Here is a 24,363-nt window from a genome sequence, read left to right on the forward strand (position 1 = left end):
AGTTGAATACAGTATTAAGGAATACTAGAGCTCTTCTGAAGGAAAGTATTCTCCCATGAATTTAGGTTTTAAAGTTCTCAAAGGTGTAGGAACTATATTTCTTTGCTTTATAGTTGTCACCAACTCCCAGTAGGTTTTAATTATAGTGGTTTGGTTGATGTTTACTAATTCAGACATAGAATAATAAAATGTTAGAACTGGAGGGATCACAGTTTATTATACACATGTCTTCTTTTACTGATATTATCCCTTGTCCCTGTTAAGCCCAAGGATATTGATGGCTTGTCCAAAGGAGATTCATGTAAGTAATATGGGACAAGTATGAATACCTGTTAAACTAAATTGAGAGTGAGAGGATTTTCAGAGTTCAGGTTTTGCTAAATTGCAAAGAATAAACTTCATTATGAAAGGTTATTCAAGTGTATAGATTAATACTACTATTTGTTGCTCTTTAAAAAAACTTTTCTACTGAAGTAAAACATAAAGAAAAGGAAATGTCTGAAAGTCATGGGATGAATTTTCATAAAGTGAACACACTAATGAATGTAACCCCCATCGGGAGAAAAAATAGAATATTACAGAAATCCTTCTTTTTCCCTCAGAAAACTAAGTTGATAACCACTTTAATTTTTTTTTCCTGTTTGTAAATGTAATGTAAGTGGACTCATACAGAATATATTCTTTTGTGTCTGGTTTTGACTCAACCATTGAAAAATCCCCAGTGGAATTGCTGGATCATATGGTATATATTTGTATAATTCATATCTGTAACTCTAGCAGTACTTCTCAAAGTCTGATTGAGTTCTGGTATGAGATCAGAGGAATATTTACAATTATCTGAAAAGTTTGCTCTTTTTCAACTATATAAGGCTCCATGAGGCTGGCTTTTTCTTCATATACTTCAGGCAAAAACAGTGCATCACAAAGTGAATGTCAAAACAGATCAGCATCCAGCTGCCTTATATTAAGCCAGATATTAAAGAAACTTGCAAAAATGTAAAACATTGCCACTATGTTCATTATATTTTTTTGGAAAATAATTTTTAATCAAAAATGCTATTTATGGTAACTCCTAATAGTTCTTTTATTGCCATTTTTAAATGAATAATTTTTTTGTTTTAATATATAATATTGTAAATATCAATAGATAAAACTACATAAACAAAAATCCTTGGAATCCTTATTAACTTTTAGACTGGAAAAGTCTTCTGTGATCAAAAATTTGAGAGCCACCGATGTACTATATAGTCTTTTTTTTTTTTTTTTTTGTCTTTTTGCTATTTTTTTGGGCCGCTCCCGCGGCATATGGAGGTTCCCAGGCTAGGGGTTGAATCGGAGCTGTAGCCACTGGCCTACACCAGAGCCACAGCAACGCGGGATCCGAGCCGCGTCTGCAACCTACACCACAGCTCACGGCAACGCTAGATCCTTAACCCACTGAGCAAGGGCAGGGACCTAACCCGCAACCTGATGGTTCCTAGTCGAATTTGTTAACCACTGAGCCACGACGGAACTCCTTTTTTTGAGCTTTTTTTTTCTATATAGTCTGATTTACATTTTCCTGGTAGTTGATGGTTTTTGAGCCCTGTTTCATATGCTTTCGGCCATTTGGATAGCCTCTTTTGTAAAGTGCCTATTCTACTCTATTGCTCATTTTTTAATTGAGTTGTCTTTTTTTTAGCCTTTTGTCAGTTATGTGTGTGATTTCTCCCATTCTGTCTTTCCTCTGTATTCTTTTAATGGTACTTTTTTTTTTTTTTTTCCCCTTTTCTAGATCCCCTCCTGTGGCATATGGAGGTTCCCAGGCTAGGGGTCTAATCGGAGCTGTAGCCGCCGGCCTACACCATGGCCACAGCAATGCTGGATCCTTAACCCACTGAGCAAGGCCAGGGGTTGAACCTACAACCGAATGGCTCCTAGTCCGATTCATTAACCACTGAGCCACGACGGGAACTCCCTGGTACCTTTTGATTTATAGAAATTCTTAGTTTCAATGCAGTCTTACTTACCTTTTGATTAATAATTTAATGACATATAATAAAGCATTAAGATCATTTTCTCATCTTCTAGAGGCTTTGCTGTTTTTGCCTTTCACAATTCAATCTAATATCGTTATTGATTTTATTGTTTAACGAGCATAGGGGGTCAGATTGAATTTCCCCATGGATATCTAGTCCACCAAGCACCATTTTTTGTCACTACTTTTGACCATTGAATCCAACCACCACAAAATATTTTCTCCCAAATAGTAATGTCATGTCATTAGAGAGAGATTTTTTTTTTTTTTTTTGAAGGGCCGCACCTGTAGCATATGGAGGTTCCCAGGCTAGGGGTCTAATCCAAGCTGTAGCTGCCAGCCTATGCCCCAGCCACAGCAACAAATCTGAGCTGTGTCTGCAACCTACGCTACAGCTCACAGCCATGCTGGATCCTCACCCACTGAGTGAGGCCAGGGATCGAACCCTGCAACCTCATGGTTCCTAGTCAGGTTCATTTCTGCTGTGCCACGATGGGAACTCCTAAGATTTTTTTTAGTTCAATGAATTTTTTTTAATGTTTATTCTATGTACAAAGAACTAGCATTGTTTCTGCGTAAAGTAGATGTCCTGAGTGACCCATTCAAGGAAGCTCATTTAGTCTAACTTAATGAAGACAGTATCCTTCGCATACTGGTGGAAGCACTGGGGGCACATACTGAGGCTGTATTTCTGGATCGGACTGTGCAGGTTTGAGCAGATGCAGCAAGTGCAAGGACCTTGACCAAATTTTCTCGGTTGGCTCCAGTAGAGCTGTTGGTGACCCATCTTGCTCTCTCAGCTGCAACGAGGCCAAAAAAAAGCCAATGAATTTTTTTATGTTTATAGTTGTATAACCATCATCACAACCTAATTTTAGAACATTTCCATCCCAAACCCCCAGTCCATCCTTCCCCCTCTACCTGCCTCCTTTGGTAACCGTAAGTTTTTCCAAAGTCTGTGCATCTGTTTCTGTTTTTCAAATAAATTCATTCTACTCTTTTTTACATTCCACATATAAGTGATAGCATATAATGTTTGTCTCACTGTCTGACTAACTTCACTTAGCATGATAATTTCTAGGTCCATCCAGGTTGCTATAAAAGTCATTATTCCATTATTTTTTATGTCCAAGTAATATTCCATTGTATATAGTACCGCATCTTTATCCACTCCTCTGTTGAAGGACATTTAGGTTGCTTCTGTGTCTTGGCTATTGTGTATAGTGTTGCAATGAACGTTGGGGTACATGTATCTTTTCCAAGCATGGTTTTCTCCAGATGGATGCCCAGGAGTGGATTGCTGGATCATATGGTGTATATTAGCATTTATGTTAATATGAGTTGCAAAATATTTTTAAAATAGATTTTCCAAGAAAATATGAAAAACAAGTTGTGTTCAGTTTTATTAGTTAAAATTAGGGTATTCTAGGCTTTAGCTAGTTTCGATTTGTTACATCTACTTACATGACTTTTTCTGTTAATAGTATATGTTATATATGGAATAATATTTTATGGGGTCACCTTTAAAGTAAGAAGTGATACAGCAGAGTTCATTCTAAACCATTTACTTTTCAGAAAACATTTTGATGGTAAATTACAAACAGAGTCAACTAATATTGGAAAGACCAAGAGAGATGCAGACTTTGAGGGCACAGATGAACCCATTTTTGGAAAGAAGCTCAGGGTAGAAGAGTCAATAACTGAAGACTTAAGGTAATATTTTCACTGTCATAAATGTTAGCAAGCCTTGGGTGGTTGCCCTAAATTTTGGAAATTGCTTATATATTGTTACTTTATGAAAGTATTTGCCGATACAGAGAAGTGAAGATAAATATACTTTGTATATTCATAGAAAGCTAAAAATGTAGAACATTTTCTGAGTTTGGGGAAATGGGAAACAGTATAGACGAGAACATTTTTTATTGCTTTAGAGTCCAGTTTTAAGAATGAATCTGGAAGCTTTAAAAAGAAGAAATGACTTTATTTCCTTATTATTTGTTAATGTCCCAAGAAGAGGATCACTGGAAGAGTGGGATAAAGGGAAAGAATATAACCCATTGGAAGGAATAAGTGAGAAGGAGCATTAGGAGGAACTGGTTTTCACTGTAGCATGTAGCAGTAGAGGAGTGACTATGAATCTCAAGACTTAACAATGAAGGAGACCCATGGCTGAAATAGCTGGTGTTTCTCGATTTCAAAAGTTGGAACTTTCTAGAATTGCTCTTGTGGTGCAGTGGGTTAAGGACTCAGTGTTGTCACTAGAGTGGCTTGGGTCACTCCTGTGGCTCCGGTTCAATTCCTGGCCCAGGAACTTTACAAATAGAAAGCTGAAACTTTCTAGAAATTGATGCCAATTTCTTAGGTTGACCTGTTTCATATTTTAGTGATGATTGTGACTACTTTTCCCTTCTTGTTTGCCTTTTTTTTTTTGTCTTTTTGCTATTTCTTGGGCTGCTCCCGCGGCATATGGAGATTCCCAGGCTAGGGGTTGAATCGGAGCTGTAGCCACCAGCCTACGCCAGAGCCACAGCAACGCAGGATCCGAGCCGCGTCTGCAACCTATACCACAGCTCACGCCGGATCGTTAACCCACTGAGCAAGGTCAGGGACCGAACCCGCAACCTCATGGTTCCTAGTTGGATTCGTTAACCACTGTGCCACGATGGGAACTCCTTTTTTTTTTTTTTTTTTGCTTTTTAGGGCTGTGAGTGCAGCATATGAAAGTTTCTAGGCTAGGGGTCAAATCGGAGCTGCAACTGCTGGCGTACACCTCAGCCACAGCAACACAGGATCTGAGGCACATCTGCGACCTACACCACAGCTCACAGCAATGCAGGATCCTTAACCCACTGAGCGAGGCCAGGGATTGAACCCACATCCTCATGAATTCTAGTTGGGTTCGTTTCCGCTGAGCCACAATGGGAACTCCTTGTTTGCCGTATTATAGCGTGGCACTACAATGAAGATTTTACTCCTTTTTTTTTTTTTTTAAACAGCTCTTGTTGTCAGTAGCAAAGTAGCTACTGTAAATTGTGGTTAGATGTGTCACTGAACTGTTTAAGATACACCATTTACCCAGGCGAGAGGAATAGATTACAAAATAATATCAACAATTTAAAAATCATTGTTGCTTATTATAGTAACCCTTGAGTTTTATGCAAAGTAGTTGTTGATATAAAATAAATATCAAAAGTACAGTCAATAAGAGATTAATGAATCTAGTGTGGAAATTCATCTGCTTCAGTCATAGTTGTGGATAAATTAATGATTTGTCTACATTAAATTAAATCTTTATCTGCAGCTGTGTCTTATTAGAATCTATAAATAGACAATCTAGATAAGTGTAACTTATGATTTTGATGAGAATAGGGAACACTTTATAGCAACATTGTTTTATGCTAGTTTATTTTTCTTCCTATCATGTAATGGTTTTATAAGCAGCTTTGTGTTTTGAAGTAGTAATAATGCTTTGGAAGGATACTTTTTATTCAAAATAGTTAGTGGAAGTAAGCTGACATAATTCTTTGAGTAATCCACTTAGATTCTGTTTGGTTTGTATTTTTAAAAAATTTTTTTTGTTATAGTTGATTTATAGTGTAGTGTTCTGTCAATTTGTTTTGTGTTTATAATAAAAGATCCTAACTGACCATTTTGAATTATAAGCATATATAATTCTCAGTCATTTATTTTAATGTAATTTTAACTTTTTTTTTTTTTTTTTTTTTAAAGTTTGGCAGATTTGATGCCTAGAGTCAAGGTACAATCAGTTGAAACTGTTGAAGGATGTACACATGAGGTAAGCACAGTATATCATAGTTGGTGTTATTAGTGGGCTTTTGCTTTGAACTATCTAGTCTGCTAGTGGACAAGCAGTTTAGCCTTAAGGGCTTTGGAAACAGTAAGTAGTTTCTGTGCAGTGCACCTAGTCTAGTGGAGGAAACTGGGGCTTTGTATTCAAACCTGAGCGTAGATCCCGGCACTGCACTTTTCCTAACTACAATCTTGAATATATTTCTTAAACCTCTTTGACATTTTTTTAAAAAAAATTGTAACTTTAGAATAATGGGATTTACATCGTGGGGCTGTTTTGAAGTTTATGAAAAAAATCAGGTAGGGTACCCAGTCCAGAGTAGGTATTTAGTACATGCTCTTAAAAGTCAAGTAACTAACATTTTGCAAGTCTTGTGTTTTTTCATGTCTTGCTCTGATGACATGCAGTTTCATTGTTCTGCCACAAGGTGGTGGTCACTGATAGCCCTTTATCAGTGAGAGTATAAACATTGGGACACAAGGAAACTGTTTAATAGTTTTTCTTATTAAGTGCTTCTACCTTTACTGTGTAACCTTATACATTATACAGGTAATTGGGGAATACTGTTAAAAGCCTTTATTGAATAAATAAGCAATTCCAAATGAACAGAAATTGTCTTTTTTTTTGCTTTTTAGAGCTATACTCGTGGAACATGGAGGTTTCCAGGCTTGGGGTCAAATTGGAGCTACAGCTGCTGGCCTACGCCACAGCCACAGCAACACCAGATCCGAGCTGTGTTTGCAACCCACACCACAGCTCATGGCAACACCAGCTCCTTAACCCACTGAGAGAGGCAAGGGATTGAACCCGCAACCTCATGGTTCCTAGTCAGATTCGTTTCTCCTCCGCCATGATGGGAACTCCAAAAAATTGCTTTTGATGTAGATTTGGAACCACATTTTTGTCTAAGTACCTGTTTTTCTACTTGAAATTTCCTTATCTTCCTTTAGCACTCAGTTTGGCAGGTATAATATCCATTTGGTCATTTGTTTAATGCTTATGTTAGACCCAATTTGATACTGTGGCCTTAAAAAGATGGGATTAAAAACAAATAAGCAGGAGTTCCCGTCGTGGCGCAGTGGTTAGCGAATCCGACTAGGAACCATGAGGTTGCGGGTTCGGTCCCTGCCCTTGCTCAGTGGGTTAACGATCCGGCGTTGCCGTGAGCTGTGGTGTAGGTTGCAGACGCGGCTCGGATCCCGCGTTGCTGTGGCTCTGGCGTAGGCTGGTGGCTACAGCTCCAATTCAACCCCTAGCCTGGGAACCTCCATATGCCGTGGGAGCGGCCCAAGAAATAGCAACAACAACAACAACAAAAAAGACAAATGACAAAAAAAAAAAAAAAAACAAATAAGCAAACATTTTGTCTCAGGAGGCCGGAAGTTCTTTCTGTACTCCTTCACGATTATCCTTAAGCCCTCCATTTGGTTATCTCCTCTCACTTTTTTAGCAGGTAACTTTACCTTTTATTTATCAAGAGGTTTGAGGATACAAAGTTGAAGTCAATTCACTCAAAGAAAAAGGTGTTAGACTAATGAGGGTTGTTCTGCCATTGTGCTTGGTTATGTCTTATCCTCCCTCCACAAAGACTGGAACATTCCATTTTCCCTTTCCTGTTTCTAATGTCTTTTGTATTTGCTCTTTCTTTTCAGGGTATGAATGTTCAAAAACTTGTCTTTTGTTCTAGGTTGCTTTTTTTTTTGATGAAAACTATCCCTGTCCCCAGAAGGGTTCATTCAGTAATAAAAACAACTCTTAACTCTTGGATAATATGCACTGGATAAATTACCTAATTCTAACTTTTGTCTTACCTTTCAATTCCATTTAGAATGTCACATTTCTTCCAGCACATTCATTATGGGTATTATGCATTAGGTTACACAATTTGTTGTTTTACTTTTCTTTCTTTCTTTCTTTTTGTCTTTCTAGGGCCACACCTGCAGCATATGGAGGTTCCCAGGCTAGGGGTCTAATCGGAGCTTTTGCTGCCAGCCTACACCAGAGCCATGATAACGCTAGATCCGAGCTGAGTCTGCGACCTACACTACAGCTCATAGCAATGCCTGTTCCTTAACCCACTGAAAGAGGCCAGGAATTGAACCCACAACCTCATGGTTCTCAGTCGGATTCACTTCTGCTGTGCCAAAACAAAGGGAACCCCGTGTTTTCACTTTTCAGTTTTTAGTTTTTAGTTATTTCTTTCTGAAATGCTACTCACATCATCTTGATTTTAATTGAATTGCAAATTTATTGCAACTTCTCTATTTCTGAGTCTTATCCAATACTTGTTTGTTGAAGTTTTTCTTTTAGAAATTATTTTTAACTTCTCTGTCACCTTACTTTGCCCCTTTGCCACTAATTGGCTTAAGGTTTGGGGATTTAGTTATGTTGTGAGTGCTCTCCAGATCCTAACCTTCACTGGAGGAAAATCAGTTTCCTGTTCCAGGAAGTAGTATCATTTTATTACCCATAGTTTTCTTTCATATAGTGGCATCTCTTTTTATGTCCATCAGTTTTTAGGCCTTTTTGAGCATTCATTAATTTCTGGAAGTACGTTAGACGTAGAAAATACAAAGATCGCTGAGATAGGTCCTAGACCTTAACACAATTTCTTTAGGAAGATAAACTTAAATGCTTTTAATTAATATTACTCTTAGATGAGCACTGATGAAAGTTTTTTTTTTGTTTTTTTTGTTGTTGTTGTTGTTGTTGTTGTTGCTATTTCTTGGGCCGCCCCTGCGGCATATGGAGGTTCCCAGGCTAGGGGTCGAATCGGAGCCATAGCCACCAGCCTACGCCAGAGCCACAGCAACGCGGGATCCGAGCCGCGTCTGCAACCTACACCACAGCTCACGGCAACGCCGGATCGTTAACCCACTGAGCAAGGGCAGGGACCGAACCCGCAACCTCATGGTTCCTAGTCGGATTCGTTAACCACTGCGCCACGACGGGAACTCCATGAAAGTTTTTTTGAATGTTGTAGCTTTTGCATTTTGCCTTGTTCTTAAATGTGATTAATTTTATGGTGCCTAAGACTGTCAGAAACACTTTAGTTTATCACTTATTTTTCAAAAAATAGTTGATTATGGAATGCTGAATGGATTGGTTCTCAAATAGTAAGCTGATTAATATATTTTTTCTTAACATCAGGTTGCACTTCCTGCCGATGAAGATTATCTACCACTTAAACCAAGAGTTGGAAAAGCTGCAAAGGTCTGTACTTGGGACAATAGTTTGTATAGTTTTGTGAGTCTTTTTTCCTAAAAATCTTGAAGGTAAACTTTTAAATGATATTTTTATACTTTCCAGAAGCTATTTGAAGTCACATATGGTGAGAGCCAAATCAGTAAACAATCATGCTGAAAACCAAGCATCATGTGATAAGATTTTTTTTTTTTGTCTTTTTAGGGCCACACCCACGGCACGTGGACATTCCCACGCTAGGGGTCAAATCAGAGCCGTAACTGCCAGCCTCCGCCACAGCCACAGCAGTGGAGAATCCAAGCCTCATTTGCGACCTTACAGCAGAGCTCACGGCAGCGCTGGATCTTTAACCCACTAAGAGAGGCCAGGGATCAAACCTGCATCCTCGTGGATGCTAGTCAGATTCGTTTCCGCTGAGCCAAGACAGGAACTCCCATGTGATAAGATTTTTAAACAAAAAAGATTCTCAAACTTTTTAGAGAATCTAGTGAAAATCATCAATCGTTCTCTAGAAAAATATATGTGTACAATAAGTTTTGCATATAGTTTTGAGAGTTTAACAAGCTTCTAATGAAACTTAAACTCTAATACTTACATTAAATGTATTTCGAAGCCGTGATAGACCGTAAATGATTAATAGAAAATTTCCAGGTCATTTTCTTTAAGTAAAAAATGGCTAAACTGTTCAAGTTTAATAGCTGTGTTATTCTGCCTCTGCTGAGTGAACTTCATTGAGGACTTAACTTTTCAGAGCTTTAGAGTTCCCATCTATATGATAACTATGTTTGGGGTCGCTGTGAAGATTAATAATATATGGAAAAAGTGTTGCACAGTGCCTACCATAAAGTATGCTTGATAAATGATAATGATTATTATGTTGTGATTAATACAGTGTATATGTAAGCATAATATAATAATTGGGAGATTAGCAGAAAAAACTTTTATGCTATTTGGTTAAAGATTTTTTTTTTAAACTCTTTCTTATTTTCTCTAGTGGGTAGTACATTTCCTGAATAGACTCATAAAGAAATGCTCCCAAAATGCTTCTAAGAGTAGCATCTCTTGATTTTACAGTGTGCTCAGATGTGGCTAGGTATATTCATGGAGATATTAATTTTTTTATAGGAATACCCATTCATTCTTGACGCATTTCAAAGAGAAGCCATTCAATGTGTTGACAATAATCAGTCTGTTTTAGTATCTGCACATACATCAGCAGGAAAAACTGTATGCGCTGAGTGAGTAGCTTTCTTTTTAAATTAAATTTTAGGACTGTTAATATTTGCTTTATGTGTTTAGGTACTCCTATGTTGTATGTATAAATATTTATAAATATTAACATCCTCTTTTTCTTCTCTTGCTCTTTTCCCTTGTAGTTTTAAGATTAAAATTTTTTTTTGGTCTTTTCTAGGGCCGCACCCACAGCATATGGAGGTTCCTAGGCGATGGGTCTAATCGGAGCTGTAGCCGCCAGCGTTCACCAGAACCACAGCAATGCGTGATCTGAGCTGTGTCTGTGACCTACACCACAGCTTACGGCAATGCCGGATCCTTAACCCACTGAGAGAGGCCAGGGATCGAACCGTAGCCTCATGGTTTCTAGTCGGATTTGTTAACCACTGAACTATGATGGGAAATTCCAAGATTAAATTTTAAAATAACTTTGTTTCTTATTGTACCTTTTAAAAGTTTAAATTTGTTTTATTTGATTTCTGCAAGTAAATTTAGTGTATTTCTTTCTACTTTGGGCTTCATTTGCTTTTCTTTTTCTAATGTTTTAAAGGAAGAAAGGTTAAGTCATTAATTTCAGACTTCTTTCTTATATAGGCATTTAGTGCTGTGAATTTCCTTTTATTGCTATAACTGCATCACAAATTTTATTATATTTAGGAAATGTTTTTGATACGCTTTTGAAAAAAAAAATTTTTATGGCCTCATCTGTTGCATATGGAAGTGCCTGGGCCAGGGATGGAAGCTGAGCTGCAACTGCAACAATGCCAGATCCTTTAATCCAGTGCTCTGGGTCAGGCATTGAATGAGCCACTGGAGTCAGAGTTTTAATCCACAGTGCCACAGCAGAAACTCCAGCCTTTGAAATGATTTGATATGTATTGATATGTTCGGTCCAGATTTTATATGGCATTATTTTCCTTCTACTTAAAGAAGGGGAATACCTTTAGCATAGTAGTATTCCTGATGAAAAATTCTTTCAACTTTTGTGTACTTTCTTACACTTTGTCTTCAGTTTTGAAAAATAATTTCACTCAGTATAGAATTCTACTTTTTTTTTCTTTTAAGCATGCCTTTTGATGTGCATAGCTTATGACAAGAAATCCACTGTCATCCTTATTTTATTCTTCTGTAGATAATGTATCTTTTTTTGCTACGTTTTAAGATTTTTATCTCTATCAGTGGTTTATGCATTTTATTATGTGCCTTGGTGTAGTTTTTTTTTTCACGTTTTCTTGTTCTAGGGGTTTGTTTCTAAGTGCTCCCTATGGCTCTTTTCCTTTAAGCTCTCCACAGTTATATTTGGCTGCTTAAAATTATATCATGATTCTCTTATGCTATGTTCATTTTTTGTGTGTTTCTTTTTTTTTTTTTTTTTGCTTTTTTAGGATTGCACCCATGGCATATGAAGGTTCCCAGGCAAGGGGTCCAATCAGAACTGTGGCCGTCGGCCTACACTACAGCCACAGCAATGCTGGATCCTTAACCCACTGAGTGAGGCCAGGGATCGAATCTACAACCTCATGGTTCCTATTCGGGTTCATTAACCACTGAGCCACAGTGGGAGCTCCTTTGTGTTTCATTTCAGGTCTTTTCAAATGCTGTGTCTTCAGATTCCTTAATCTTTTCTCCTGCATTATCTAATCTGTCATCCCATTCAGTGCATTTTTCATCTCAGACGTAGTGTTCTTTGCTAGAATTTCATTTGTGTGTGTATGTGTGTTTAATGTTTTCCATCTGTACTTAACTTTTCTCCAGCTTCTTGAATGTACAGAATACAATTTAAAAACTGTTTAAGTGGTTCTTGCTACCACTTCTTTCATCTGTGTTATTTCCTGATCTGTTGTAATTGATTTAATTTTCCGTTCATTATAGGTCAGTACTTTACTATGTCTTTACATTCTGCTTTGATGGATGTTTGTTTTTAATTTCATCACTGACTTTTGTCAGTTTAATTATGGTGTGATTTTACATAATTCTTCTCATGTTTCTTTTGCTTGAGTTTGTAAGGCTTCTCAGATCATGGTTCATTAGTTTTCATCTGAGTTGGAAAAATTTTAGTCATTTTTTACTTCAGATTGTTCCCCTTAGTACTCCAGTGGTCTCAGAGTCCACCAGTACTATTACTATTGTTACTAATATTATTTTGCTTTTTAGGGCACACCCACAACATATGGAAGTTCCCAAGCTAGGGGTCGAATCAGGGCTATAGCTGCCAGCCTATACCACAGCCATAGCAATTCCTGATCCATGTCACTTCTGCGACCTGCACCACAGCTCACAGCAATGCCAGATCCGCGACCCACAGAGTGAGGCCAGAGATCGAACCCTCATTCTCACATTTACTATTTGGATTTGTTTCCACTGCCCCACAGTGGGAACTCCAGTACTGTTACTATTTTTTAATTTTTTGGTATTTATTCTCTATGTTTAATTTTGCATAGCTTCTCTTAAATGGCTTTAATTTATTCATTCCCCCCCCCCCCCCGTGTCTAATCTATTTTTAGCCCTATCTAGTGTGTTAGACTTAAGTTTTTTATCTGTAGAAGTTTGATTTGGGCTTTTAATAATTTCCATATTTCTTCTCAACATGCAGTTTACTATTTCCTCAATATTCTTGAATATATAGAGCATAGTTACAATGTAGTAGTAACTTTCTTTTTTGTTGTCGTTGTTTGTTGTCTTTTTAGGGCTACACCCTTGGCATATGGAGCTTCCAGGCTAGGGGTCAAATTGGAGCTGTAGCTGCCAGCCTATGTCACAGCCACAGCAGCAGATCCGAGCCACTTCTGCAACCTACACCACAGCTCACAGTAATGCCGGATCCTTACCCACTGAGCGAGGCTAGGGATCGAACCTGTATCCTCATGGTTCCAGGGCCAGGGATTGAACCTACAGCCTCATGGTTCCTAGTTGGATTCGTTTCTGCTGCATACCTGGCTATTTTTTAATGCCTCCTAGTGCGTTGTGAATTTTACCTTCTTGGGTGATGAATATTTTTGCATTTCTGTTAATTTTCTTGAGCTTTGTGCTGGGTATATTTAGCTGGAAAAGATGTAATCCTTTCAAGGCTTGCTTTTATTATGATTTTAGGCAGAACTAGAGCAGCATTTAGTCTAGGCCTAATTTTTTCCACTGCTTAATTAATATGTTTCTTGGTATTCTAGCCAGTTTCTTGTGAGTTATGAGTTTTCCACTGTGGCCAGTGGGAACCTGAATTATTTCTAGCCCTGTGTAAGGTTTGGTCATTTTTAGCTTTGCTCCATTTGGTTGGTTTTCCCCTGGCTTCAGGTAGTTTCCCAATACTTGTTCTCTATAATTACTTATTTGAGGACAAAAGAATGCTCAACAGATGTTCAGAGCTATTCCTCTGTCCCACTCTCTCCTCTCTGATTATTTTGCACTGCAGTCTAGCTACCAAGGCCTCCCTAGACTCCCACCTCTGTCTGTTTAACTTAGAGAAACTTCCAAGGTCCACCTCCTGGAGCTGTGGCTTTGAAATTCTGGACAGTCTAGAATCTGGAATTACCCTTCTCAGGGATTACTATGCTTATATGCAGCATCTGAAGTCATTGTTTCATGTATTTTATTTTATGATTTCAGGTGGATAGATAAAGCCAGTCCCTGTTACTTTGTGTTGGATATAAATAGATGTTTTTAGGAGTTCTGTTGTGGCTCAGTGGTTAACGAACATAGCTAGCATCCATGAGGATGTGGGTTTGATCCCTGGCCTTGCTCAGTGGGTTAAGGATCTGGTGTTACTGTGAGCTGTGGTGTAGTCACAGATGCAGCTCGGATCCGGAGTTGCTGTGGCTGTGGTATAGGCTGTCAGCTGTAGCTCTGATTCGACCCCTAGCCTGGGAACTTCCATATGCCACAAGTGTGGCTCTAGAAAGTCAAAAAAAAAAAAAAAAAAAAAAAAAAAAGATGTTTTCAGCATTATTTTTAGTGTGTGTTCTCCAGTAGTTGACATATCTAATTTTTAGATAATGTTTATCCCTGGCCCTGCAACATATTGTCTGTGTTTTAAATTTTTTGATGGGTGTCTTTTCTTCTAAAATGTACTTAAAGACTATGGCTCTGGAGTCATGCTACTCAGAGTATGATCCTGGACCAAGACACATGATTATCACCTACAACTTTTAGGCAGAACTTCAAGTCCCACCCTAGAACTACTGAACCATAATTTTCATTTTAACAGGATCACCTGGTGATACATATGTCTATTAAAATTTGAGAGGAACTGGGCCATTCTGAAAGTAGATTGTGCTTTTTAACATGGATGGGATTTTGCAGTCTGCTGTAGATTGACTTTTGTGGGTTATTTTGTGGGTCATTACTACCTAGTTTGCAAATATGTTTACTATGGCATGTTATGTGCACCATGGCAGAAGCTCTGTACCCATTAAGCAGTGATTCCCTGTTTACTTATTCCCCAGTTCCTTTTACCGGCCAATCTGTTCTCTTTTTGTATGAATTTCCCTTCTCTGGGTACTTCATATAACTGGAATCATTCAATGTCGCCTATCTCATTTCACTAAGCATAATGACTTTAAGGTTCAACTGTATTGTAGTATATATCAGAATGAATTCCTTTTTATGGCTGATCAATATTGTGTTGCTGTACCACATTTTGTTTATTCATTCATCAATTTATGGATATATGAGTGTTTCCAGTTTTTTGACTATTATGAATGACATTGCTAAGTTTTATGTACAAGTTTTCGTTTGAGCACTTTTTTTTTTTTTTTTTTTTGTCTTTTGTCGTTGTTGTTGTTGTTGTTGTTGCTATCTCTTGGGCCGCTTCCACGGCATATGGAGGTTCCCAGGCTAGGGGTTGAATCGGAGCTGTAGCCACCGGCCTACGCCAGAGCCACAGCAACGCAGGATCCGAGCCGCGTCTGCAACCTACACCACAGCTCACGGCAACGCCGGATCGTTAACCCACTGAGCAAGGGCAGGGACCGAACCCTCGACCTCATGGTTCCTAGTTGGATTCGTTAACCACTGCGCCGTGACGGGAACTCCTGAGCACATTTTTTGTTTTTTTTTGTTTTCGCCGTGATCAAAAAGCCAAAACATTTTTTTTTTTTTTTTTTTTTTTTTGTGGCATGCAAAAGTTGCAGGGCCAGGGATCAAACGCACGCCACAGTAGTGACAACTCCGGATCCTTAACCTGCTGAGCCACCAGGGAGCTCTCTAGGTGCATGTTTTTACTTCTCTTCAGTATAGTCGTAGAATATACTGGGAATTACTGGGTCATGTTTAATTCTGTATTTATTTATTTATTTATTTATTTATTTTTCTGAACCTCAGGCAACTTATTTTTATTTATTTATTTATTTTAATATTTTTTTTAATTTTCCCACTGTACAGCAAGGGGGTCAGGTTATCCTTACATGTATACATTATAATTACATTTTTCTCCCACCCTTTCTTCTGTTGCAACATGAGTATCTAGACATAGTTCTCAATGCTATTCAGCAGGACCTCCTTGTAAATCTATTCTAAGTTGTGTCTGATAAGCTCAAGTTCCCGATCCCTCCCCCTCCCATCAGGCAGCCACAAGTCTCTTCTCCAAGTCCATGATTTTCTTTTCTGAGGAGATGTTCATTTGTGCTAGATATTAGATTCCAGTTATAAGTGATATCATATGGTATTTGTCTTTGTCTTTCTGGCTCATTTCACTCAGGATGAGATTCTCTAGTTCCATCCATGTTGCTGCAAATGGCATTATGTCATTCTTTTTTATGGCTGAGTAGTATTCCATTGTGTATATATACCACATCTTCCGAATCCAATCCTCTGTCAATGGACATTTGGGTTGTTTCCATGTCCTGGCTATTGTGAATAGTGCTGCAATGAACATGCGGGTGCACGTGTCTCTTTTAAGTAGAGTTTTGTCCGGATAGATGCCCAAGAGTGGGGTCATGTGGAAGTTCTATGTATAGATTTCTAAGGTATCTCCAAACTGTTCTCCATAGTGGCTGTACCAGTTGACATTCCCACCAACAGTGCAGGAGGGTTCCCTTTTCTCCACAGCCCCTCCAGCACTTGTTATTTGTGGACTTATTAATGATGGCCATTCTGACTGGTGTGAAGTGGTATCTCATGGTAGTTTTGATGTGCATTTCTCTTATAATCAGCGATGTTGAGCATTTTTTCATGTGTTTGCTGGCCATCTGTATATTTTCCTTGGAGAACAGTCTGTTCAGTTGTTTTGCCCATTTTTCCATTGGTTGATTGGCTTTTTTGCTGTTGGGTTGTATAAGTTGTTTATATATTCTAGAGATTAAGCCCTTGTCCGTTGCATCATTTGAAACTATTTTCTCCCATTCTGTAAGTTGTCTTTTTGTTTTCTTTTGGGTTTCCTTTGCTGTGCAAAAGCTTTTCAGTTTGATGAGGTCCCATGGGTTTATTTTTGCTCTAATTTCTATTGCTTTGGGAGACTGACCTGAGAAAATATTCATGATGTTGATGTCAGAGAGTATTTCGCCTATGTTCTCTTCTAGGAGTTTGATGGTGTCCTGTCTTATATTTAAGTCTTTCAGCCATTTGGAGTTTATTTTTGTGCATGGTGTGAGGGTGTGTTCTAGTTTCATTGCTTTGCATGCAGCTGTCCAGGTTTCCCAGCAGTGCTTGCTGAATAGACTTTCTTTTTTTTTTTTTTCGTCTTTTTGTTGTTGTTGTTGTTGCTATTTCTTGGGCCGCTCCCGCGGCATATGGAGGTTCCCAGGCTAGGGGTTGAATCGGAGCTGTAGCCACCGGCCTACGCCAGAGCCACAGCAACGCGGGATCCGAGCCGCGTCTGCAACCTACACCACAGCTCACGGCAACACCGGATCGTTAACCCACTGAGCAAGGTCAGGGACCGAACCCGCAACCTCATGGTTCCTAGTCGGATTTGTTAACCACTGCACCACAACGAGAACTCCCCTGAATAGACTTTCTTTTTCCCATTTTATGTTCTTGCCTCCCTTGTCAAAGATTAATTGACCATAGGTGTCAGGGTTTATTTCCGGATTCTCTATTCTGTTCCATTGGTCTGTCTGTCTGTTTTGGTACCAATACCACACTGTTTTGATGACTGTGGCTTTGTAGTATTTCTTGAAGTCTGGGAGAGTTATGTCTCCTGCTTGGTTTTTGTTTCTCAGGATTGCTTTGGCGATTCTGGGTCTTTTGTTGTTCCATATAAATGTTTGGATTGTTTGTTCTAGTTCTGTGAAAAATGTCATGGGTAATTTGATAGGGATTGCATTGAATCTGTAGATTGCTTTGGGTAGGATGGCCATTTTCACAATATTGATTTTTCCAATCCAGGAACATGGAATATCTTTCCATTTCTTTACATCTTCTTTGATTTCTTTGATTAAGGTTTTATAGTTCTCGGCATATAGGTCCTTTACTTCCTTGGTCTGGTGTATTCCGAGGTATTTGATTTTGTGAGGTACAATTTTAAAAGGTATTATATTTTTGTATTCCTTTTCTAATGTTTCATTGCTGGTATACAGAAATGCAGCTGACTTCTGAATGTTAATCTTATATCCTGCTACTTTGCTGAATTTATTAATCAGTTCAGGTAGTTTTGGGGTTGAGTCCTTAGGGTTTTCTATGTATAGTATCATGTCATCTGCATACAGTGACAGTTTGATCTCTTCTCTTCCTATATGGATGCCTTTTATTTCTTTTGTTTGTCTAATTGCTGTGGCTAAGACTTTCAAAACTATGTTGAAGAGCAGTGGTGAGATAATTCTGTATTTAACTTTTCGAGGAGCTCCTAGCTGTTTTCCACAGCAGCTACATCATTTTATATTCCTGCCAGTGTTGTATGAGAGTTTCAGTTTCTCCATATCTTTGCCAACACTTGTTATGACCTTTTTTTGAATAGTAAATTTATTTTACGGTTTTTTTTTTTAATCCACAAAATCATTTTCTTCATGTGGATTTTTGGCATATTACAAGTTACTCAGTATAATCTAAAACATTCTACAAGATGAACTAATTAGGCTTCTAAAGAGAATTCCAGAAAGACACATACACGCACGTTACTTATTTCTAGACAAGATTAAGTTTTTATGGATATTAATATTACTGTAACTCTATATTGTGTGTGTTGTTTTTAATTTCTGATAATGTGAAGTTTAAATTATTCAAGTTTTATTGAGATTTAAATGACAGAGTTTAAGGTATACAGTGTTATGATTTGATATACACCTGTCATGAAATGATTATCACAACAACTTTGGTGAACATCTATTATTTCATACAGATACAAAATTAAAGAAATAGGAAATAATTTTTTTTCTTGTAATGAGAAAGATCTCTTAGGATATACTGTTTTTGATATATAACCTTCAGAAGTGTTAATTATATTTATCATGTTGTACGTTACATCCCTACTACTTAGTTATCATATAACTTGAAGTTTCTACCTTTTGACCGTCTTCAACCTTCCATTCCCCCTCAACTCCCTTACCCCTGCTCCTACCCCTGCCTTTGGTAACCACAGATCTGATGTCTCTTTTTTTCTATAGGTTTGGGGTTTTTTTTAAGTTGTGTCTGCAGCACATTTGTTTGTTTTTGAAGTGTAATTCACCTACAACACTGTGTTAGTTTCCATTATATTACATAGTGATTCGATGTTTCTATATATTTCAAAATGATAACCATGATAAATCTAGTTACTATATGTCACCATAAAAAATATGACATGTTTATTAGACTATATTCCCCTCCCCCCCATACATTTCATAGCCATGACTCATTTATTTTGCATCTGGAATTTTGTACCTCTTTATCTCCCTCACCTATTTCTACTTTCCTTATCCCACCATCTTCCCCTCTAGTAACCATCTGTTTGTTTTTTGTGTCTATAACTCTGTTTTTCTTTTAAGTTTGTTTATTTATTTTTTAGATTCCGCATGTTAAGTGAAATCGTATAGTATTTGTCTTTTTCTGTCTGACTTATTTCACTTAGTACAGTCCTCTCCAGGTCCATCTGTTTTGCAAATGGCAAGATTTTATTCTTTTTATGGCTTAGTAATATTTCGTATGTGTACTACCTCTTCTTTATTATCTATTGATGAGCACTTGGATTGCTTCCATATTTTGACAATTTTAAATGATGCTGCAATGAACATAGGGGTGTGCATATTTTTTTCTACTTAATATTTTTGTTATCTTTGTATAAATACATAGGAGTGGCATTGCTAAATCATGTCATAGTTCTATTTTTAATATTTTGAGGAGCCTCCATCCTGTTTTCCATAATGGTTGCATCAATTTACATTCCCACCAAGAGTGCATGAGAGTTCCTTTTTCTCCATATCCTCAACAATACTTGTTATTTCTTGACTTTTTGATAATTGCCATTCTCTCAGGTTTGAGGTGATATCTCATTGTAGTTTTAGTTTGCATTTCTTTAGTGACTAATGATATTAAGCATTTTTTTCAAAATTTGCTCATTAGTCATTTGTATGTCTTTGGAGAAGTGTCTGCTTAAGTCCTTTTCTGTTTGTTCATTGGGTTGTTCATTTTGTCGAATTATGGTGGTTACTTTGTATTCTGATAGTAGTCCCTTGTCAGATACGTGATTTGTAAAAATTTTCTCTCATTCTATAGGTCATTTTTTTTACATTCTTGAGAGTTTCTTTTGAGGTAGAAATGCCTTTAATTTGACAAAGTACGGTTCATCTGTTTTTTTTTGTTGCTCATGTCATATTTAAGAAACCATTGCCTAGTCCAAGATCACAAAGATTACACCTTATTTTCTTCTAAGAGTTTTGTAATTTTAGATATTATATATGTCTTTGATCCATTTTTAGTTATCTTTTGTATAATTTATAAGATAAAGGTCCAGCTTCATTGTTTTGCTTCTAAATATTCAGTTGTCTCAGAACCATGCGTTGAAAGGTAATTATTTTCCCCTCAGTCTTGGCACCTTTTCAAAAATCAGTTTGAGGGTGCAGGTTAACTTTCAATAATTTATCATTTATTTCTCCATTATGGAGAAATTACAGCTTTCCTACTAAGCAGCTGAATTAGGTACTCTTAACAGTGATCACCTAAAGAATAAAGAAGATAGTGGGGGGGGAAACAGATAAAAATGGCACTAATCGTCCTATTTATCATTGCCTTTACTGTGGCATTATAGTGGAAATACTTCATGAGTTCTGGAATATTGCCCTTTGGGACAGTCAGGGTCTATCTGGTTACTGCATATGTCCATAGTCTGGACATTGACTTAGGTGTAACTCAATTTTTCTCATTGTAGGGGAGTTAGAGGAGTGAAGCTTTGGATCTTAGATTATCATTCTAATGGTATCAGTCAGTTGCAGAATAGTCTTGATCTGTTTCCTAGATTCAAACACATTATGGTCTGGTACTACTCTAGTTCTGTCCAGTGAAGTAGGACTAATTTTTTAATTGGTTCACTCCTTTTCAGAAGATACTTAAGTCAGAAGCTAATTTCCTCCTGAGGCACAAATATATAGTAAAGAGGTTTGACTTCTTAAAATTCAGTTATTATCAGTGTATTATGGTATATTGTTGCATTGTCTATTTAAAGCCAACATATATAGCCATTAGCATTCTGGGCATTAGTGTTAACACTGCTTTCATTTTTCCTACAAAAGCAGAGAGATTTTCAGTACAGGAGATTTTCACATGTATGCTGAAAACCTGTAGTCATTCTCTGGGTTAGGAAACCATAAAGAGAAATTTAAGAAATTCACCAGAGTTATAGACACTTTTGAAAACCTAATGAGGACTGCTGTGGAAGATGGTCTGGTAGTTATTCAGAAAGTTAAACATAAAATTACTTTACAGTTCAGCAGTTCCACTCTTGAATATTCCAAAGAATTTAAAACAGATACACAGATACTTATGCATAAATGTTCATAGCAGCACTATTCACAGTAATGAAAAGATATAAACAACCGAAAAGTTCATTGGTGGATGAATGGATAAATAAAATGTGTATCTGTACAATGAAATATTACTCAGTGTAGCAGCAATGAAGTACTGATACATGCCGTAATGTTAATGAATCTCAGAAACATGCTGTGTAAAAGAAGCCAGATTCAGTAAGTCATATATTGTATGATTCCGTTTGTGTGAAATATCCCATATGATTTCATTTATGTGAAATATCCTAATTAGATAAATTCATAAGAAATAGCAGATTGGTGGATGCAGGAAATACTGAGAGGAGGGGAGCAAAAAGTAACTGCTTAATGGGGTTTTGGGCTGAAGGGTGAGAATTACGTTTTAGAATCAGGAAGAGGTAGTGGCTGTACTGACCTGCATCTAGTGAGTACACTAGATGCCACTGAATTGTATGCTTTAAAATGGTTAATTTTATGTTATATGAGTTTCACCTCAGTAAAAAATATATATATATCTGATGAGGTATATATTTGTATATACCAGATTTTATAATTTTAGACCCCCTGGGAATTTAGGGACTCAAAGTAAACTCCAACTTTAACTGATAAATGTAGCAAGTATAACATTTTATGTATAAATCTGGTGCTAGGATTAATATATTGGTACTGTATGTTTACTTATGTAAGTGGATAGTTTTCCTGGCCCTCTTGGTTTTTTATTCCTTGTAAGGCATTTTTTTTCTTATTAGAGCTGCACCTGTGGCATATTGACGTTCTCAGGCTAGAGGTCAAATCAGAGCTGCAGTTGCCAACCTATGCCATAGCCATGGCACTGCCATGACCTGTGCCGTACCTTGCAGCAACGCTGGATTCTTAACCTGCTGAACCACAACAGGAACTCCTATGTAAAGCTTTTAAAACAGCTTTATTATTATATAATTTACATATCACTAAGTTCACCCATTTTAAGTATATAGTTCAGTGAGTTTTAATAAATTTTAACAATTGCACAACTCTCACCAGTTTTAGACTTCTGTACATACAGTTTCCTTGTGTGTGTTTGCCTTCACATACAAGGCACTCCCACCTCAAACCCTAGGCAAATACTGATAAGCTTTGTCTAAATAGTTTTGCCTGTTCTAGAAATTTCATATAAGTGAAATCAGGTAATATGGAGTCTTTTGTGTCTTTTTTTCCCACTTATGATAGCATTTTTAAGGTTCATTCATGTTAGCATATATCACTTGTTTATTTCTTTTTACTGATACACATTATTCCATTTTATGGATATATGACATTATCTTTTCACTTGATAGGCATTTGAATTGCTTTGTGCTTTTGGCCATTATGAGTAATTCAGATATAAACATCCATGTACAAGTCTTTGCACATGTTTTTATTTCTCTTGGCTAGATAATCTAGTAATGTAATTGTTGGATTTTTATGGCAAATAAATATTCAGCTCTTCAGTAAACTGCCAGATTGTTTTCCAAAGTGGCTGTGTGCTTTTTTACTCCTACCAATAATGGATAAGGGTGCCAGTTTTCTCTGTCTCTAACTCTTGCCATTATCTTTTTTTTTTTTTTTTTGTCTTTTGTCTTTTTGTTGTTGTTGTTGTTGCTACTTCTTCGGCCGCTCCCGCGGCATATGGAGGTTCCCAGGCTAGGGGTTGAATTGGAGCTGTAGCCACCAGCCTACGCCAGAGCCACAGCAACGCGGGATCCGAGCCGCGTCTGCAACCTACACCACAGCTCACGGCAACGCCGGATCGTTAACCCACTGAGCAAGGGCAGGGACCGAACCCCCAACCTCATGGTTCCTAGTCGGATTCGTTAACCACTGCGCCACGACGGGAACTCCTGCCATTATCTTTTTTAATTGTACCTATTTTTCTGGGTATATAGTAATGTCACATAGTGGTTTGGCATTTCTCTAATGACTAGTAATGTTAATTATCCTTTCATGTGCTTATCAGCCGCTTGTATATATATTAAGTGAAATACCTATTTCAATCTTTCGCCAATTTTTAAAATTGTGTTGTTGGTATTACTGCATCATAATTCTTTAAACTGTCTTAACAGTATCTTTTGTAGAGCAAATGATTTTAATTTTGATGTTCAGCTTCTCAGTTTTTTCTTTTACGGATTGATCATACTTTTGGCATCAGTATAAAACATTTTTTCCTATCTCACTATCAGAAATATTTTCTTTTGTATTTTCTTTTTGAAGTTTATAACATTAGTTTTTCCACTTAGAGCTATGAATTCCTTTGAATTAATTTTTATGTCTGATGTGAAGTAAAGGTAGAATTTAAATTAATCTTTTGTATGTGGAAAATTGTTACAGTTGAAAAACTGTTTTTTTACTGCTGAATTATCTTTGAATTGGATTGACTGTTGAATTCCTGGTAAATTGTCTATACACGTATGGATTTGGTTTTGGACTTTGTGTTCTGTTGATCTCTGTATTCTTATGCCAGTACCACACTGTCTTGATTACTGTAGCTTTAAAGTAAATATTGAAGTTAGGTAACGAGAGTCCTCTAACTTCACTCTTTCTTAAAATTGGGCTCTTCTAGGTTCTTTGCATCCCCCAGTAAAATCTTAAAAATAGTTTGTTAATTTCCACCAAAAAAGACTACTTGAATTTTTATAGGGATTGTGTTGAATTTATTGATTGATTTTGGGAGAATTGTCATCTTAACATTATTATAGATTCTTCCAGTCCATGAGCATGTATATTCCTTCATTATTTGCATCTCTACTTTCTCTCAACAGTATTTTGTATTTTCAGAGTATAGGTTTTACACATATTTTCTTAAATCTCTGAGTATTTTATTGCTTCATGCTTTTGCAGATGGCATCCTTTCTTAAGTTCATATTTGGATTGCTAATAGCTTGTATACTGAAGTAAAGTTTGTTTTTATCTGCTGATATTTTATCCCGTGACTTTGTTAATAAACTTGCTTATTAACAAATTTTAGTAGCTTTACACATTGCATAAGATTTTCTGTATTACTGGCCAGATTGTCTGTGAATAAAAACAGTTTTTACTGCTTCTTATATGTTACCCTTCAGTTTCTTTTTGCACTGACAATATCCAGTACAATATTGAACAGTAGTAGTGAGAGTGGACTGTTGCTGATCTTAAAAAAAAGATATTCAGTGTTTCACCATGAAGTCTGATATTAGCCATTTTCTTTTCCTAGGTGCCTT

The 24,363-nt window shown here is 37.1% G+C and overlaps 1 protein-coding gene and 1 pseudogene across 7 annotated transcripts in view; one reads left to right on the forward strand and one right to left on the reverse strand.

Annotated features, from left to right (window-relative positions):
• The window catches only part of MTREX (Mtr4 exosome RNA helicase), a 126,226-nt gene that overhangs the window by 4,646 nt on the left and 97,217 nt on the right, over positions 1–24,363 (forward strand). For 6 of the 7 annotated variants that reach the window (XR_014831302.1, XR_014831303.1, XR_014831304.1 and 3 more), the window contains exons 2-5: positions 3,593–3,730; positions 5,747–5,813; positions 8,979–9,041; positions 10,158–10,270. Coding sequence is in view for 1 of the 7 variants with exons in the window: in XM_003133964.7 (XP_003134012.3) it covers positions 3,593–3,730; positions 5,747–5,813; positions 8,979–9,041; positions 10,158–10,270 (381 nt within the window). In the remaining 6 variants the exon portion in view is untranslated. Of the gene's footprint in view, positions 1–3,592; positions 3,731–5,746; positions 6,495–8,587; positions 9,042–10,157; positions 10,271–24,363 lie in introns of all 7 variants that reach the window. The other variant, XM_085002229.1, reaches the window with a different exon arrangement.
• LOC146395552 (small ribosomal subunit protein uS14 pseudogene) lies at positions 2,634–2,804 on the reverse strand (annotated as a pseudogene).

Source organism: Sus scrofa, chromosome 16, assembly GCF_054392235.1.
Source record: "Sus scrofa isolate SSC_HxYL_T2T_F1_AM1 chromosome 16, Sscrofa_HxYL_maternal_Yorkshire_Landrace_v2.0, whole genome shotgun sequence".
Classification (NCBI taxonomy): Eukaryota; Metazoa; Chordata; class Mammalia; order Artiodactyla; family Suidae; genus Sus; species Sus scrofa.